Source organism: Dreissena polymorpha, chromosome 14 (assembly GCF_020536995.1).
Source record: "Dreissena polymorpha isolate Duluth1 chromosome 14, UMN_Dpol_1.0, whole genome shotgun sequence".
NCBI classification, from domain to species: domain Eukaryota; kingdom Metazoa; phylum Mollusca; class Bivalvia; order Myida; family Dreissenidae; genus Dreissena; species Dreissena polymorpha.
In genome coordinates, this window is record NC_068368.1 from 65,809,615 (window position 1) to 65,829,123 (window position 19,509).

General features: G+C 38.6%; 1 protein-coding gene across 5 annotated transcripts in view; it reads left to right on the top strand.

Moving 5' to 3' along the window:
* The window catches only part of LOC127857745 (dnaJ homolog subfamily C member 21-like), a 40,226-nt gene extending 21,833 nt beyond the window's left edge, over positions 1-18,393 (top strand). For 3 of the 5 annotated variants that reach the window (XM_052394396.1, XM_052394399.1, XM_052394400.1), the window contains exons 9-15: positions 568-629; positions 3,486-3,574; positions 5,855-5,979; positions 6,767-6,811; positions 10,613-10,811; positions 11,968-12,120; positions 15,962-18,393. In XM_052394396.1, coding sequence (XP_052250356.1) covers positions 568-629; positions 3,486-3,574; positions 5,855-5,979; positions 6,767-6,811; positions 10,613-10,811; positions 11,968-12,120; positions 15,962-17,402 — 2,114 coding nt within the window. In that variant the 3' untranslated portion in view covers positions 17,403-18,393. Of the gene's footprint in view, positions 1-567; positions 630-3,485; positions 3,575-5,854; positions 5,980-6,766; positions 6,812-7,174; positions 7,220-10,612; positions 10,812-11,967; positions 12,121-15,961 lie in introns of all 5 variants that reach the window. The other 2 variants (XM_052394397.1, XM_052394401.1) reach the window with 2 other exon arrangements.
* Positions 18,394-19,509: the final 1,116 nt, after the last annotated feature.

Below are 19,509 nucleotides of genomic sequence, written 5' to 3' on the forward strand. Positions count from 1 at the left end.
TAACAGTCAATAATGTTGATTAGAATTTCCAATTATATCTCACTATGTGACTTATTCTGGGAAATCTGTGTTAATTGCATGTAAATAAAGTATTGTCATAGATTAGCCTGTGCTATCTGCACTGGCTCATCAGGGAAAACACTTTTAGAATATTTGGAATTTTTCATTGAAAGGATGTCTCTTCTTAACAAAATTCTAGTGTAGGTGGAAAGTGTTGTCCCTGATTTAGGCCAGTTTTACCTGAGCACGGCTCATAATGTATTCAATAGACTGTCGTACTTGAAAGTGTATAATAGTCACGTTCTGAGAAAATGGGCATAATGCATGTGCATAAAGTGTCGTCCCAGATTTGCCTGTGCAATCCGCACAGGCTTATCAGGGACGACACTTTCCGCCTTAATTGGATTTTTGCTAAAAAAGAGACTTCATTTAAAAGAAAAATGTCATATAAGCGGAAAGTGTAGTCCCTGATTAGCCTGTGCAGACTGCACAGGCTAATCTGGGATGACACTTTATGCACATGCATTATGCCCAGTTTTCTCAGAACAAGATTCATATTATTGCCAGGTCCTGGTGAGATCCCTAATCCTACCCCTTCATCCCAGGAGCAGTCTGTCCCTCCTACACAGGTATGCATATGAGATTTTGGCACTTTTTGTGCAGTTTACTGAGCCGGTTTTTGGGTAAACCAGGTTTCATGCATATGGGTAAGGTGTCATCAAATCAAGCAGTCAAATGTCCATTACAATTTTGTCAATGGGTAGATAGCTATGTATTACAGAAATAGATAGTGGTATTCCCATCAGTCATATTGAATTCATATGTTCACGTTTTTGTTACGCTACAAGAGTGCGTTTTACTAACATAGCGTATATTTACGCAACTTTAGGTTTACGTGCAGAATTTAAGCCGTACGCCGTTTCACTAAAATGTGCGCAAAATGTACGTTGCGTGTAAGTGTTGTTTAGCCTGCCAGGTGCTTGCAGACGCGTAAGAAAGTAATTGTCTGCAACAGTATCTACTGTAAAGCGATATTATACGATTTTTTACATGCGTTCAATTGTAATATATTGATAAAATATGTTACAATAACACAAAATAGGCAAAAAAAATACATTGAAGACGAATTTCATAACATGCAGCAAAGACAAATTAGCGCCCCGAGCTGCTTGTGACGGATGTATTTCGTACATATTTTCCTACAATAATTGAAGCATTTGTCTTTTTGTTAGTGTTCGTGTGTCGTATGAATAGATATTGTCGTATGAATAGATATTGTTGCAGGAATTTAAAATAAACCGTTAAACTAAATTTAGATTCACATCGTGCATGCATGATTTACATACTGGCGAATTCGACTGCCCAGCCTTTTTCGATTTCATAATTAAATATTTGGTTTATTTAGCATTTTTCGACATATGTTCTTCTAACTTTTATTTTAATATGTTTAATAAGTTTTTTACACATTTTATATTAGTTAATAAATATTTGACAAGATCGTATATACTCGCTGTAAACAATCATTACGAAAGACGTGAAAACAAAGAAAAAGAAAACGAATTGTTAAAAAAACAAGTTTGAAACGCTTGTTTCCAAGTATGATAACAAGTTTGACGTGCTTGAGGGTGATCTGTCCGTTTCCCTCACTGGTTCGGACAAATGAAAAGCCTGGGAAAGCGTTATAGAATGGATGCGTAAGTGGTTGAACATGCAAAGCCCCAGATTAATCATATCAACACAAAAATTCAAGAAACAAAAGAAAATTCAAACAATGATTTAGATATAAACTTTTTAGTAACTGATGATCGATTATTTTTTCTGAAGCCCCTCTTTGTAGTGTCATTGCTAAATTTAAGTCACAGTGTTAAATCTAAAAACATGTATTTATTCTTTATCGTTTGTATTTGTTCATTTTTGGAGCTTTTAACTGGTGCTGGTGTTAAAAGTATTACATGTGATGAATTTTTGCTAGACTGAAATTGCATTTTTTAGTAAACAGATATTTGCAACTCAAAAATCTGCGTATCAATACAATTCTGTATACTGCAGTTTTGAAACATCATCATGAAAACAAGCAATCACGTGTGATCATAATAGGGATATAAAAATACTTGCGTAAAATAAATTAAATGTACAGATTTATGTTATCATAAAATGCTAGATTTGTATCGATCAGTATCACTAGTAAAGAGTTTTCAATATTCATGTACATGCAAAGACAGTCCAATTTGCAAAATATGCAGGTCCTGGATGCACGTCTTTTTTTTTTTTTTAATGTTGAAATTTATTAATATTTTCATTCAATGTAGACGAAACGAAAATTCATTCAATGTAAAATAAAATAAAAAATATATTTATAGATTGTAATGTATTGCGATTTTTTAGGGCTTTGTTTTATAACTGATTCAATGCACCTTTTACACTAAATTTCACTGATAAAAAATAACACTGTCACATCCACACCACTTATAATTATAATCAAAATGTATGATAATTTTTGAAATATCATTTATAAAAGTCTTACTTTAAGAAAGAAAACGGGTATTTATATTTTTGTTTTTTGAAATTGTCAGTATTTAGTCTACCGACACCCTTTACTCTGATAATATGTAAATGGCCGCGATTGAGAGGTGTGACGGCCAATCTATTTTTAGTAACAGAAAACCCCTCTTGTGATGTCACGCCAAAACCTCCTATATAATACCCTACGGCGACAGACGATACCTTTCAACGATTTCCTTTTCGCTTATACCTCAGTCACAAATAGACACCGATCACCGTCTGATCAGCAGCCGACATATTTTTCCGCTCATTGTTCTGGCGACCGGCCGATGATCGCACGGAAACCAGGCTAATTTGTAGCATCGCGCGGTGTCCGGATTAAATTTAAGTCTCACTTAAAATTTTACCCGACGTCGGGCCCTGGAAGGAATCGATTTGAGATCGAAACAAGATATGACGATCAACGCACGGGTATTGCCCAGCACTCGCCCGAAATCGGATTCATTGAACGTGTATCGGCAACAGTAAAGGTATTTCCAAGAGGCATATACATCGGCCGGCGACCGTCTGATTGCCGGAGGGCCTCCGCACGATGCCCAACGGACGCCGGACGATGCTAGTTATGATACATGCACAATGAATCCAATGTTGGGCGCACGCAGGGCGATAACCGTTCGTTGATCGTCTGATCTTTTTTCGATCTCAACTCGATTACTTCCCGGGCCCGATGTCAGGTTAAACAAACTGTCATCCAAGACGGATTGGCGTTACGCCAATTTTTCTGATTTACGCGCAGTACATATCTGGGGTAAATTTACGACAGAATTTACGCACTGCATTATTTTACACTGTATAGTGAAACGCGTTTTTGAGAACAAGATTTGCATACGCAAATATTTATGGAAATTATTTGCATACGCAGCTTAGTGAAACGCACTCCAAGTCATTTAGTTAGCTAAAAGTGTTGTTTGCTCTCCTCCCAGAAATTGACCAAGAAACAGAAGAAGCAGTTGGAGACCCAGCAGCGTAAGCGAGAGGAAGAGATGAAACAAATAGCAGAGGAGTTGCTATGGTAACAATTCCAGAAAAAGCATGGCACTTTCTGCTTAAATTGGATTTTTGCTTAGAAGAGACTTTATTTAAACGAAAAATGTCATAAAAGCGGAAATTGTCGTCCCAGATTAGCCAGTGCAAATTGCACAGGTTAATCTTGGGAGACACTTTATGTACATGCATTATGCCCAGTTTTCTCAGAACGCGACTCATATTATAGGGTAGCACCTATCTGAGACACTGATACCTATACTGCGGCATGGAGGAAGTATACTGTATATTCCCACCATGTCTGTAGATCTGTGGGAAAAAGTAAAGGGAACTAATTTATTTCTTAAGCAATAAGAAACTTTAAAAAACGTAATTAGAATGAAGAAAAAATGTTCAAGACACTTTTTTCATGCCCAGTGAATGATTTTTAGCTCACCTGAGCACAACGTGCTCATGGTGAGCTTTTGTGATCGCCTTTTGTCCATCGTCCGTTGTTCGTCATGCGTTGTCCGTTGTGCGACGTCAACATTTGCCTTGTTCACTCTCTAGAGGCCACATTTATTTCCAATCTTCATGAAATTTGGTCAGAAGATTGGTTTCAATGATATCTTGGATGAGTAAGAAAATGGTTATGTTTGCTTGAAAAACTGGCTTCCAAGGGGCGGGGCATTTTCCTTATATGGCTATTTATGGCTATAGTAAAATCTTGTTAACACTCTAGAGGCCACATTTATAGTCTGATCTTCATGAAACTTGGTCAGAAGATTCATCCCAATAATATCTTGGACGAGTTTGAAAATGATGCCTGTTGGTTGAAAAACATGGCCGCCAGGGGGCGGGGCTTTTTTACTTTTATGGCTATAGTAAAACCTTGTTAACACTCTAGAGGCCACATTTATTTTCAGATCTTCATGAAACTTGCTCAGAAGATTTGTCCCACTGATATCTTTGATCAGTTCAAAAATGGTAACCTTTGCTTGAAAAACATGGCTGCCAAGGGGGCGGGGCATTTTTCCTTATATGGCTATAGTAAAATCTTGTTGACACTCTAGAGGCCACATTTATTGTCCAATCTTAATGAAACTTGGTCAGAAGATTCATCCCAATAATATCTTGGACGAGTTCGAAAATGATGCCAGTTGGTTAAAAAACATGGCCGCCAGGGGGCGGGGCATTTTTCCTTATATGGCTATAGTAAAACCTTGTTAACACTCTAGAGGCCACATTTATTGTCCAATCTTGATGAAATTTGGTCAGAAGATTTGTCTAAATGATATCTTGGATGAGTTTGAAAATGGTTACGTTTGCATGAATAACATAGCCGCCAAGGGGCGGGGCATTTTTCCTTGTATGGCTATATAAGGCTATAGTAAAATCTTGTTAACACTCTAGAGGCCACATTTATAGTCCGATCTTTATGAAACTCGGTCAGATGATTCATCCCAATAATATCTTGGACGAGTTCAAAAATGATGCCGGTTGGTTGAAAAACATGGCCACCACAGGGGCGGGGCTATTTTCCTTATATGGCTATAGTAAAACCTTGTTGACACTCTAGAGGTCACATTCATTTTCCGATCATCATGAAACTTGGTCAGAAGATTGGTCTCAATGATATCTTGGATGAGTTGTAAATAATTATGTTTGCTTAAAAAAAATGGCTTCCAAGGGGCAGGGCATTTTTACTTATATGGCTTAAGTAAAAAAAAATTAACACTCTAGAGGCCACATTTACTGTCGGATCTTCATGAAACTTGGTTAGCAGATTCATCCCAATAATATCTTAGATGAGTTCAAAAATGATGCCGGTTGGTTGAAAAACATGGCTGCCAGGGGGCAGGGCATTTTTCCTTATATGGCTATAGTAAACCTTGTTAACACTATAGAGGCCACATTTGTTTTCAGATCTTCGTGAAACTTGGTCAGAAGATTTGTCCCAATAATATCTTGTTATCTCAGGTGAGCGACTTTGGCCTTTCAGGCCCTCTTGTTTAAATGAAACATTTAATTATCAAATCAGAAAATGATTACTCTAATCTTCCTTTACAATGATGCATATTAGATACCATTCATAGTGGTGTTTGTGGCATCAGGAACAGTAATTTGTTCAGAATGTTTGTAAGATCAGGCATTTTGAACTAAGGTTTTAAAATAGAATATTTTAATATCAAAAAATTAAAAACATATTCGAGTAAAATTTCAAGATTTGCTCCCCTTCTTCTAGAGTTATTTTTGCATTAAACATATCTGATAAAGCATGGCTGGGGTATTACTCACGATTGTGGCAATCCGCTAGCTACGTTTTTAGTAAACAAGAACAAGAGAAGGAGCGACAGCGTGTGAAGGAACGCGAAAAAAAGGAGAGGGAGCAACAGGAAAAAAGGGACCTGCTGAAAGAGCAAGAAAAGGGGCCAGACAACCCGGAAATCCCTGGTAGGAATGCGTTCTGATAACTGAGACCCTGCTTTATGACAGTCACTGCATATTCAATCACTTTAACAGCTGTGTGTAATCTCCTCATCACTTCTGTCTTTATTCCCCCTGTAGAGTGGCATATAGCATTGGAACTGTCTGTCTGTCGGCCCGTCCAAAAACGCCCATAACTTTTGCAATATTGAAGATAGCAACCTGATATTTGGCATGCATGTGTATCTCATGGAGCTGCATATTTTGAGTGGTGAAAGGTCAAGGTCATCCTTCAAGGTCAAAGGTAAAAAATAAATAAAATCAAAGTGGCTTAGTAGTGGGCATTGTGTTTCTGACAAACACATCTTGTTTCGTACTGTACCGAACCCTTTACCACTTAGATACGAATTTTGACTCATCTGTATTCCTTAAGAAAGTTATATTTAATTTACAACCTTTCATATTACATTCAAGTTTTTAAGGCTACAATGCCAACATTGAGATACTGATGAGCAGCAAACAGCATAAAACCTGAACAGACTGTGATTTAATCACAGGATGTTCTGGTTTTATGCTGTTTTCACATCGACATTTTCACTTTGGTTCTAATTGGGAAAGGGTTAAATGCACTTGTATGTTTCTTCTCTTCAGATTTGCATTTGTGTATTTCTTCTTTTGTATACTGCTATATTATGTTAATAAATTATCATCAAAATCTCAGAGGCTATTGCATATTTTGACCCACACATTCAACTATATAATATAACATAATGTATAGCATGAAACCTTGTACTCTAGTCTGGTTATGTTTCAGCCTTTTATGATCATGGCAAAAAGTCAAGGAAGGCTCGACAGAGAGGTAGGTCGGGGGTTAGTTCTGCTTGAATGCTCTGAGCTTATATGAGTCGTGCTTTGAGAAAACTGAGCATAATGCATGTGCGTAAAGTGTCATCCCAGATTAGCCTGTGCAGTCCGCACTGGCTAATCAGGGACGACACTTTCCGCCTAAACGTGATTTTCGGTAAGGAGGCACTTCCTTGAAACTAAAAATACCATAAAAGTGGAAAGTGTAACCCCTGATTAGAGTGTGCGGACTGCACAGGCTAATCTGGGATGACACTACGCACATGCATTATGCCCAGTTTTCTCAGAACACGACTCATATAATATAACAGAATGTATAGCATGAAGCCTTATACTCTAGTCTGGTTATGTTTTTTAGCCTTTTATGACCATGGCAAAAAGTCAATGAAGGCTCGACAGAGAGGTTGGTCGGGGATTAATTCTGCTTGAATGCTCTGAGCTTATATGAGTACATGCGTACAGCTCAGAGTTCTTTCCAATATCAGCTTTCCTCATGTCAAAAAATTATGTCTCACATATGTCTTTAAAATCGAGTTTAATCAAACTAATACATCTTAACCAAAACAATACATATTACCATTTGCTTGTCATTTGTGGAGAAAACAAAAACTCAATACTAGAAATGGTGCGGCAAAGGCTGACGTGTATCCCCATGCCGCATGTTTGACCCAGGGGGCGCCCCAGGGTTGATAATGGGGCCATGCATAGTTGAGATTGACCGTATTGTCATAAGATATGTTCAGTATCAATTTGAAGTAAATCGGTGTAGAAATGAAGCATTTATAGTAAAAGTCAATTTTGGGTGGGCGTGGTCTATGTGGGCGAGGGCGCCCCAGGGTTTGTAATGGGGCCATGCATAGTTGAGATTGACCATATTGTCATAATAGATGTTCAGTATCAATTTGAAGTAAATCGGTGTAAAAATGAAGAAGTTATAGTTAAAGGCAATTTTGGATGGGCGTGGTCTATGTGGGCAGGGGTGCCCCAGGGTTGGTAATGGGGCCATACATAGTTGAGATTGACAATAATGTCATAAGAGATGTTCAGTATCAATTTGAAGTAAATCGGTGTAAAAATGAAAAAGCTATAGTAAAAGGCAATTTTGGGTGGACGTGGTCTATGTGGGCGGGGCGCCCCAGGGTTGGTAATGGGGCCATGCATAGTTGAGATTGGGTATTGTCATAAGAGATGTTCAGTATCAATTTGAAGTAAATCGGTGTAGAAATGAAGAAGTTAATGTAAAATAACATAAAAAAATGAGTGAAAATCTCTGACCTGGCCCCAACCCCCATTACTTTTGACCCAGGGGTCAGATCAAAATTCCAAATAGTGCAGGGTTGCACATATGCTCATAGCTACCATGTGTGTAAGTTTCAAGGTTCTAGTGCTTATAGTGTAGGAGGATATAGTGGCCAGAACGGACAGACAGACAGAGGGACAGCGGAGATAACCACAATATCCCAACGCTTTTCAAAAAGCGTGGGGATAAAAAACAATGAAATCAAACGGAAAGTCGAAGTTGTGAATTGACAATTCCATCTATCCTACAGAGGTTACGGAGATAGTTGGTTTATTATGATTGGTTGATAAGACACAAGATCTCTCTCACTGAGGATTCGGGAGGTATTTTCAAATTTGTAATAAACAGCTTTTTTCCATTTCCATTCCAATGGATTACTGAAACAAGGTTGGGATGTGTGAGTGGGGCATTAAGATGTGATTAAGGGGTGAATGTTGATGAATAATGGGAAGAGCATGAGGGTACTTGAGTCTTCAAGTCAATATCCATGAAATGGAACAAAATGTTGTAGTGATATCTCAGCTAAGTAAGAAAATGATTTTGGCCCATTAACAAAAAACTGCCACAGGGATAAGAGGGTTTGGAGCAGTTTTCCTTATACGGCTGTAGTGAAAACTTCTGAACTTTTTTTAGACATCATGTACTGTTCTAATACTGATATCCCGGCCAATTTTGAAAATGATTCCTTTTTACTAAAACACAGGGGTCTGCCAGTGGGAATGAAAATTAATTTGAAGTGAAATCTTGTTTCCACTCTACAATTAACATTTCTTGCCCAATCATCATAAAACTTGTATATTTTATTTGTTCTAAATAGTATATTACCACGTTTAAAATTAGGTTTCAAATTTTTCCAAATTCAATGTCTGCTTGGGCTAAGGTGGGGTAGGGGGAGAGTTTTTCGCTGTAGCTGTTGTGAAAACCTGTGAACTCTGGAGAAATGGAGAAATCACAGGTGTTGTCCAACTTCTAGTAACATACTAAGAAAATTTGTTTTGAGTTAAAAAATAGTTTGATGCATTAATAGCATGGCTGCCATGAGGGTATGGGGCAGTATGCTGTATGAGACCAATGAAAACCATTTAAAAAATATAGAATTCACGTTTTGACCCACTCATCATTGACTTGCTCTTAACATAAAGCACATGTATTCTCTGCATATCTGTGAGTGTGAACATTATTCTGGACTGTTTGAGTGTGAACACTATTCTGGACTGTTTGAGTGTGAACATCATTCTGGACTGTTGGAGTGCGAACATAATTCTGGACTGTTTGAGTGTGAACATAATTCTGGACTGTTTCAGTGTGAACATTATTCTGGACTGTTTGAGTGTGAACATAATTCTGGACTGTTTGAGTGTGAACATAATTCTGGACTGTTTGAGTGTGAACATAATTCTGGACTGTTTTAGTGAGAACATAATTCTGGACTGTTTGAGTGTGAACATAATTCTGGACTGTTTGAGTGTGAACATAAATCTGAACTGTTTGAGTGTGAACATAAATCTGGACTGTTTGAGTGAGAACATATTTCTGGACTTTGAGTGAGAACATATTTCTGGACTGTTTGAGTGTAAACATAATTCTGGACTGTTTGAGTGTGAACATAATTATGGACTGTTTGAGTGTAAACATAGATCTGGACTGTTTGAGTGTGAACATCATTCTGGACTGTTTGAGTGTGAACATCATTCTGGACTGTTTGAGTGTGAACATTATTCTGGACTGTTTGAGTGTGAACACAATTCTGAACTGTTTGAGTGTGAACATAATTCTGGACTGTTTGAGTGTGAACATAATTCTGGACTGTTTGAGTGTGAACATAATTCTGGACTGTTTGAGCTTGAACATAATTCTGGACTGTTTCAGTGTGAACATTATTCTGGATTTTTTTAGTGTGAACATTATTCTGGACGGTTTGAGTGTGAATTTGATTCTGGACTGTTTGAGTGTGAACATTTTTCGAAATGATTCAGTGTGAATATTATTCTGGACAGTTTGAGTGTGAACATAATGCTGGACTGTTTGCGTGTGAACATAATTCTGAATTGTTGGGGTGTGAACGTTATTCAGGACTGCTTGAGTGTGAACATAATAATTATAATTCTGGACTGCTCTAACCATACCATAATGAACACTTCCTGCTAGGAACAGTTTTCTTATGGTTTTTAGACTGGCAAAAAAGTGTCTCTGTTAGAAAATGCTTTCAATCTAATCTAGCTTAAAAATAAGTACAAGCCTCTGGGTAAAGAGGGTTTAATGCATGTGCGTAAAATGTCCTCCTAGATTAGCCTGTGCAGTCTGCACAGTCTGATAAGGGACAACATTTTCTGCTTAATCAGGACCCTTGCTATGGAGAGACTTCCTTTTATAGAAAATACTATTAAAGCAAAAAAAATCCCTGATTAGCCTGTATGGACTGCATTTAACGCCTTTTTCCTATATCAGGTTTTCGTTTTTTTTTAAATCACCTTTACCATATTGTATAATTCACAGAACGTAGACGTCAGGAGGCTTCAGCCAGTGTCAACCCTCCATCTTCAGCCACTGCCAGACCCCCGGGCTCCAATAGCCAGTCCTCTACCCGCAACAACAGTGCTGACACTGGCAGCACGGGACTGTCATTTCTCAACCAATCAGAAAGCAGTGCTTCATCTCGGTCCTCCACACCTCTGTCGGTTCCCAGCACTGTCAGGTAGGCATACGTGGCTCTGTCGGTTCCCAGCACTGTCAGGTAGGCATACGTGGCTCTGTCGGTTCCCAGCACTGTCAGGTAGGCATACATGGCTCTGTCGGTTCCCAGCACTGTCAGGTAGGCATACGTGGCTCTGTCGGTTCCCAGCACTGTCAGGTAGGCATACCTGGCTCTGTCGGTTCCCAGCACTGTCAGGTAGGCATACGAGGCTCTGTCTGTTCCCAGCACTGTCAGGTAGGCATACGTGGCTCTGTCGGTTCCCAGCACTGTCAGGTAGGCATACGTGGCTCTGTTGGTTCCCAGCACTGTCGGGTAATTCATATTTAAATGTATTTAGATGTTTTTTAAATTCTTTAACCTCAGTTGCATGTTTTGATTACATTTAGATGTTCCTAAAATGCTTTAGCCCTTTTAGCTTTGGTAATTTTTGGCCAGTTGGGTCCTTCTTAAAGATTGGCAAAATTATTAAGGATTTTTATTAACATGAAAACTCATTTCTGATATTTTGTCTTTATGAAACGCTTGTGTAAGAATAAAACAGGCCAAACTTGGAAACAGGATTACATTTCAATTTTTTAGCTAAATAATAGATGTTAGACATTAAGACAAAATGTATAAAACCAGTTGTTACATGTAGGTCTGGCAATCTCATCCTTTGGTTTAAATAATCCACTTGCTAAAAGCCCCAGACAAGCCAAATAAATGTGGAAAAGTTGTAGTAAAAATTTATATAAAAAAACAACCCATTACTATTGTGATATTTTTCTCTAATTTATCAGAAACTTGTTTTGCTCTATGACTCACGGAGTCCATGAATAATATCTTTCATGCAAACTTGTTTGTATCTCTTTATTTAATCTTTCATTAATTTTCTTCTTTCTCACACAACATCTGGCTGTAAACCCATTTATGCCTAGCGTCTAGAAAAAGGCCTTAGCAAAGAGCGAAGACTCAGATGAGATGCCGCATGATGCTGCGTCTCATCAGGGTCTGCGCTGTTTGCTTAAAGGAATTTCTGTAAGAACTATTCTAAATATAGAAATAAATATATTAGACACCCCTAATTTTGGAAATACATTGATCCAATTTAGAAGGATGGGAGAGTCCACTAGGAATAAATGGGTTAAGCAAAAGATTTTTTTTTCCACCTTTTCAGCTCAACTTCTGGCACTGAACAAAACCCCAAAAAGTCTTGTTCAAAACCACAACCTGTTTCTACACAGAAGAAAAGTCAGCAGGCAACTCGTGGAGCAAAGCCCGCCAATATATTTGAAGTCCTTGATGATACTAATGATTTTATTGAGAACAGGTATTTTTCATCCATTCATGTGTTGGGGATCTGGGCTTGGAACGGATGGGACTGTTGAAGTTACATGTACCGTAATTACTCTATGTTTTTTTTACACATAATTATTATTGTTCGTGTCCGAAAACTTACATACGAAAAATATTCACAATAAACATGTGTCCGAAAACTTAAATCGAAAATTGAAGTGTCCGAAAAAAGCGTCAATTATATCAACAACTACCGGTAATAGCACGTGCTTGAAAAAGAATATAGTAGAAATTACAGTTATATATACTGCACTGCATTTTAAATAATTTTAAATGCTTAATTTATTTGACAGAAAGTTACTACAAGGTTGTACTTTGACCAACGAGTTCAAAGATGAGCATGTGTCAGATGTACCGATACTCGCTAGTATGAACCTGTAATTAACGCAATAAAAAAAGCAAACTATGAATTATTTGTTTGTTTATTTGCGATAGTTGTTGTCTAACACCTTCCATTGTTTGTAAAACTTGCAGTAGGGTGCATCACACTTTGAAGCGTTTAGTGTTTGTCACAGTTATTTTACTGAGAAGGGGTAGAACCATTGCGGTAGATATCTGAACTGTTAATTGGCACTACCCCTGGTAATTGTCATAACGCTTATGCTATCGGGCAAAACCATTGTTTAATACCAGTTTACAAGGTTATTTACCCAATAATTCAAATGCAATAGTCCGTTGCCCTCAGGCATGCACCTGCCATGTTTTATGATGTTAATTTTTTTGTAAAACCCCATGATCGAAGTATCATAAGATTTGGAAAAAACGACCAAATTTTTGGTAAAATAGCGCTATAAAATATATTGTCCGAAAACTTAGAGACATAAATTAAGGACGAAAACTTGTGTGTCCAAACATTTAGAGTCATAAAAAATAATTATTTTTGCAAAAAAAGGGGTGTCCGAAAACTTAAGAGTCCGAAAACATAAAGTAACTAGAAATGGCGCGGCAGAGGCCGACGCGTATCCCCACGCCGAATGTTTGACCTAGGTGTGCCCCAGGGTTGGTAATGGGGCCATGCATAGCTGAGATTGACCGTATTGTCATAAGAGAAGTTCATCATCAATTAGAAGTGAATTGGTGTAGAAATGAAGAAGTTATAGTAAAAGGCAATTTTGGGTGGGTGTGACATATGTGGGCAGGGCGCCCCAGGGTTGGTAATGGGGCCATGCATAGTTGAGATTGACCATATTGTCATAAGAGAGGTTCAGTATCAATTTGAAGTGAATCGGTGTAGAAATGAAGAAATTATAGTAAAAGGCAATTTTGGGTGGGTGTGGTCTATGTGGGCGGGGCGCCCCAGGGTTGGTAATGGGGCCATGCATAGTTGAGATTGACTGTATTGTCATAAGAGAAGTTCAATATCAATTTGAAGTGAATCGGTGTAGAAATGAAGAAATTATAGTAAAGGCAATTTTGGGTGGGTGTGGTCTATGTGGGCGGGGCCCCAGGGTTGGTTATGGGAACATGCATAGTTGAGATTGACCCTAATGTCATAAGAGAAGTTCAGTATCAATTTGAAGTGAATCCGTGTAGAAATGAAAAAATTATAGTAAATGGAATGTTTTGGTGGGTGTGGCCTATGTGGGCGGGCGCCCCAGGGTTGGGATTGGGGCCATGCATAGTTGAGATTGACCCTAATGTCATAACAAAAGTTCAGTATCAATTTGAAGTGAATCCGTGTAGAAATGAAAAAATTATAGTAAATGGAAATTTTTGGTGGGTGTGGCCTATGTGGGCGGGGCGCCCCAGGGTTGGGAATGGGGCCATGCATGGTTGAGATTGACCGTATTGTCATAGGTGAGGTCCAGTATCAATTTGAAGTGAATCGGTGTAGAAATAAAGAAGTAAATGTAAAATAACCTAAAAAAATGAGTGATAATTTCTGACGCGGCCCCACCCCAACCCCTATAACTTTTGACCCAGGGGTCAGATCAAAATTCCAAATAGTGCAGGGTCGCACATATGCTCATAGCTACCATGTGTGTAAATTTCAAGGTTCTAGTGCTTTTAGTGTAGGAGGAGATAGTGGCCAGGACGGACGGACAGACGGACGGACAGACGGACGGACGGCGGAGATCACCACAATATCCCCACCTTTTTTTCAAAAAGCGTGGGGATAATTACGGTAATATGTTGATAAAGAACAGTGAATGTGCTGAGTTCAACGACATTTTTAGCTCGACTATTATATACAAAATATATATAGTCGAGCTATCCTACTCACGTCGGCGTTAGCGTTAGCGTGCAAATGTTAAAGTTTTCGTACTACCCCAATTATTTTCATTGTCCCTTGACATATTGCTTTCATATTTTGCATACTTGTTTACCAGCATGACACCCAGTTACGCCTCTTTGTTTTCTTGTGCATAAAGACTTTGGGTTAAGTTTTGTCAATATCTGTGTTTGCCTGACAGTTAAAGATTTAAATACATAAAATATGTGTGCTAAATATGATATAAGAATCATTTATGCATATAGAATATCTGTGGAATGTATATGAAAGTTTGAATTTCTTGAAGTTTTCCAACAAGCGATTGTTCTTGGGGTGACACAATTTCCTGTACGCAGCTAAAACACCCAAAGTCTAATCATTTTGAGCTCGACTACATGTATTATATATGAAATATATATAGTGGAGCTATCCTACTAACCCAGGCATTTCCGTTAGCGTGCAAATGTTAAAGTTTTCGTACTACCCCAATTATTTTCAATGTCCTTTGACATATTGCTTTCATATTTTGCATACTTGTTTACCATCATGACCCCAACCTATAAACAAGAGCAGACAACTGTATCAAGCATTTTGACAGAATTATGGCCCCTTTTATACTTAGATTTATCAATAATATGCATATTATTGATAAATCTATGTTTAAGTTTGCGTACTACCCCAAATACTTCCTGTGTCCCTTGACATATTGCTTTCATATTTTGCATACTTGTTAACCATCATAACCCCAACCTACAAACAAGAGCAGACAACTGTATCAAGCATTTTGACAAAATTATTGCCCCTTTTATACTTAGAGAATTGAACATTTTGCTTAAATTGCCATAACTTCTTTATTTATGATCAGATTTTTTTAATACTTTGACAAAACAACACTTACCTGAATACCACAATGGATTCCACCCAATCAAAACTCCACGCCCCAACCCAGAATCCCTGCCCCCCATCCCCCACCCATTTTTTTTCCTTTTTTATTTTTGAAAGATCATCTTATAAATGACCACACCCCACATTATACCCCTCTTTCACCCCCACCCCCATACCCCCCCCCCAAAAAAATATAAAAAATTTCCTTTTTTGTGAAAGATCGTCTAATAAATGACCACACCCCACATTGTACCCCCAACCCCCCCCCCCCCCCCCCCCCCCCCCCCCCCCCGCAAAAAAAATGAAAGATCGTCTAATAAATTATTGAATATGAACAATTTCCCCATGATTGCTTATGTTATACTGTCAAGCACTCGAATAACCATGCGCGCTGTCCTCTGACAGCTCTTGTATTTGGAAAAATTTGGCATAATGCATATGGGTAAAGTGTCATCCCAGATAAGCCTTTGCAATCTGCACAGGCTAATAAGGGGCAACGTTTTATGCTTATATGTTTTATGTTGTTTTTTTAAGTCTTCCTAGTGAAAATCCATTTAAGATGGAAGTGATGTCCCGTCATAAGCCTGTGCACACTGCACAGGTCAATATGGGACAACACTATGAACATGCATTATTCCCTGTATTCCCATAGGGAGGCTCACACTGTGAACTGTTACTCTGTCTAACCATTACCTGATTTAAACCTTTCTGCCTTCAGTGACCTTGGTTCAAGTTTCATCAAGGGTGGTCCACGTCATGACAACAAAGCAAATGAATTTTGTGAGCCTCGAGATCAAGATATAACAACGCAACGGAAGCTTGGGAACTCTAGCACATCGGGTAGCCCTAGATACAACCACAATGATTCCACTTTGTTAAAGGGCCACAACTCTGGATCCAATAGTAAAAGCAGCAATGCTTACTCCGGTTACTATAGCGCTAGTCAAGGGTCTTACAGCAGTGAGCCAGCAAATAAAGGCCAGCCTCCATTAAATGGCAGCCAAGCATGTAACCCTAGTAACAGTGGGGTCAAAAATGATAATCATAGATTTTACAATACAAACCATACTTCTTACAATGGTGAATACGGTAATGTTACTGGACCCAACATAGGAAGTGAAGTGCCCATGAACTCTGGCCCCTTCAAGGGTCAGGTTGGCCCCTTTACAACTAACAATAGACCTTTTACTAACAACCATGTTCCTTACAATGGAGGTTCTGGTCCACATGCCAGAAATAATGGCCCATATTGGGCTAACTCGCCCTATAATGGTGGACGTGTCTACTACAACACCACTCTAGAGAATGGGCAGTCTCAGAATGGCCTCAACAACAGATACACAAATGGGCTGCATTATTCACAGAATTCAAAACAAGCTGGACCAAGGCAGGCTACACCCCACAATACTGGACCAAGGCTGGCTACATCAAACTGTACTGGACCAAGGCAGGCCACTTCCAACAGTACTGGACCAAGGCAGGCCGCATCCCACGTCACTGGACCAAGGCAGGCTACACCTCACATTACTGGACCAAGGCAGGCTACATCTCACAAAACTGGACCAATGCAGGCTACTCCCCACTATACTGGAGAGAGTGGTCAACAGAGGCCAAGGGAGGGACAGAAGGGCCTACCCCAGTTCACATTTGGTAAAGGGGGATTTCCGATACCTAAAAATCCAAGTGCTTTTGAAACTGAGTCGACCATGGCCGGCTACGGGCGTCCCCCTTCAGGACAACAGACTAACCATAGAAAAGATCAACAAACGTCTTTTAAGCAGGTATATGGGCAGAAAACAGTACCAACCAACTCAAGTATACCTCAAACTACTCCACTTAATCCACAATTTAGTAACAAGCCCTCAAGTCAGAGCGATGCAAAACCTTCCATGTACTCCAGGGGGGCAACTCTGTTTTCTTTTGATGAACCAAAGGTTGCCACCCCATATGGCACCAGTACCTTTAAAAGCTCTGTTTCTGACAGTGTTAAGCATTGTGATTCCATGGACTCACTCGATGATTTTTCACTGTATGAGTGCAAGGGTTCGGTCCCAGGCGCATGTAGTGGCGACCTGGGCTTTGGCAATTCTGTGTTGAACTCTGGGCTTGGTGTGCCTGCAGGTATGTTCACTGACAGCATCAAGAACTACTATAAATGACTGCATTTGCATGGTTTAAAGAGTAAACTCTATATGTTCCAAATATCTGTAGTAATTATTTTTTTGGTTATAAGTTTTTTGTTTTTTAAATATTTATGTTACTAACAGTATATGGTATTAAGGAAATAATTTTAAGTTTATTAGTCATCGTTTTTGTACATACAAACCAGAGACATAGATATCTACTTTTTTTCTCTGTAAAAACTCATTTGATTTTGAAAGAAATTGTGTTGTTTTTGAGTGGATTTGGGCTGTAAGACAGATCTCTTGTTGTACAGCTATTTAGACTGTTCACTTGCTATTTTGAACATTACTTCATTATGACTTTCTGTGTTCCTTTTTTTCGTATAAATCATGTCATTCTGAACAGTAGTTTTTTACAAAAACAACGCTAGTGTTACTTGTTCAGAGTCTTCACAATCATCGCTAGTGTTACTTGTTCAGAGTCTTCACAATCATCGCTAGTGTTACTTGTTCAGAGTCTTCACAATCATCGCTAGTGTTACTTGTTCAGAGTCTTCACAATCATCGCTAGTGTTACTTGTTCAGAGTCTTCACAATCGTAAAAAGCCTATTTATATGGGCACCATTATTTGTGAAGCTCCTCTGTAGAAATCTATTGAAATTAAACTTATCTTTAATTATGAAGTTAAATCAACAGCTTGGTAACTATTTTCTACTCCTTGCATGTTTACTTTATTCACACCATAGTTTAAATGTGGTATTTGCAGGCTGTGGATAAGAAGTTGTTAGTTAAATTACCATTGCTCCGATCTGAATATTTATTATACATTTCCATTTTATTTTATAGTGTTGAATTTAGCATATCTTTGTAAAACAATGGACATTACATGCTGTGTATTATGGATTACTAGTATTAAAAAACTACTGTTGCGAAATTTTCAGTATTGGCATTATGGTGTAAAGTTGTTGATCTTATGAATGTGTTTGAAATTTGATTCAAGTGGTGTGTAAATATGTTATTCTTTCATTATTGTTTTTGTTATTTCTAAACATGACACAGATCTGGTTTCATGATGGTTCTGAGGAGGTCAACAGAGCTCTCCACTTTACATACTGACATACAGTGTTCACTTATTGTTAATCAGAAACCAAACATCCGTCAGTAAAACTGCATCTGAACCGCGCTGTGCGAAAACCGGGCTTAATGCCTGTGACTTAAAGGAATGGTCAACCAGATTGCTATAAAAAAATTCATGATATATAGCAATCTGGTTGACCATCCCTTTAAGTATCGTCCTATATTTGCCCGTGATGTCCGCTCAGGCTTCTAATGGACGACACTTCAACCGTCTGCTATATAACCGCCTCATAAATGATCATGTCAACTTGTGAATACATGGGTAATAGTTATTGCTTTGGGTTGTTAGAAAAATTAAATGGGGTGGGGGGCTTTGATGTCCCTCGGACAGTTGAATAGTTGCCAATGACTGATGCCGGGTTTGATCCGTAAACTGATAAAAAAATCTTCGATCAAAGTATTCAAAAAAATTTAAAGGGACTTCTTTACAGGTTTTGTATTCTTTCATTACATGTATGAGCGTGCACATCAACTATAAGGAATCATATAAAGTGTTTATCTGCTACCTCTCGAGCCCAGGACTTAAAGGGGCAATGCATGCATTTTCCAAAATAATATGGCCGTGCTCTGTGAAAATGGGGGTTAAATGCATGTGCATAAAGTGTCGTCGCAGATTAGCCTGTGCAGTCTGCACAGACTAATCAAGGACGACACTTTCCGCTTTTTAGCTCACCTGAGCACAACGTGCTCATGGTGAGCTTTGTGATCGCTTTTGTCCGTCATGTGTCGTCAGCCGTCAACATTTGCCGTTTTAACTCTCTAGAGGCCACATTTATTGTCCAATCTTCATGAAATTTGGTTAGAAGATTGGTCTTAATAATATCTTGGATGAGTTCGAAAATGGTTATGTTTGCTTGAAAAACATGGCTGCCAAGGGGCGGGTCATTTTCCCTTATATGGCTATAGCAAAATCTTGTTAACACTCTAAAGGCCACATTTATTGTCCAATCTTCATGAAACTTGGTCAGAAGATTCATCCAAATAATATCTTGGAAGGGTTTGAAA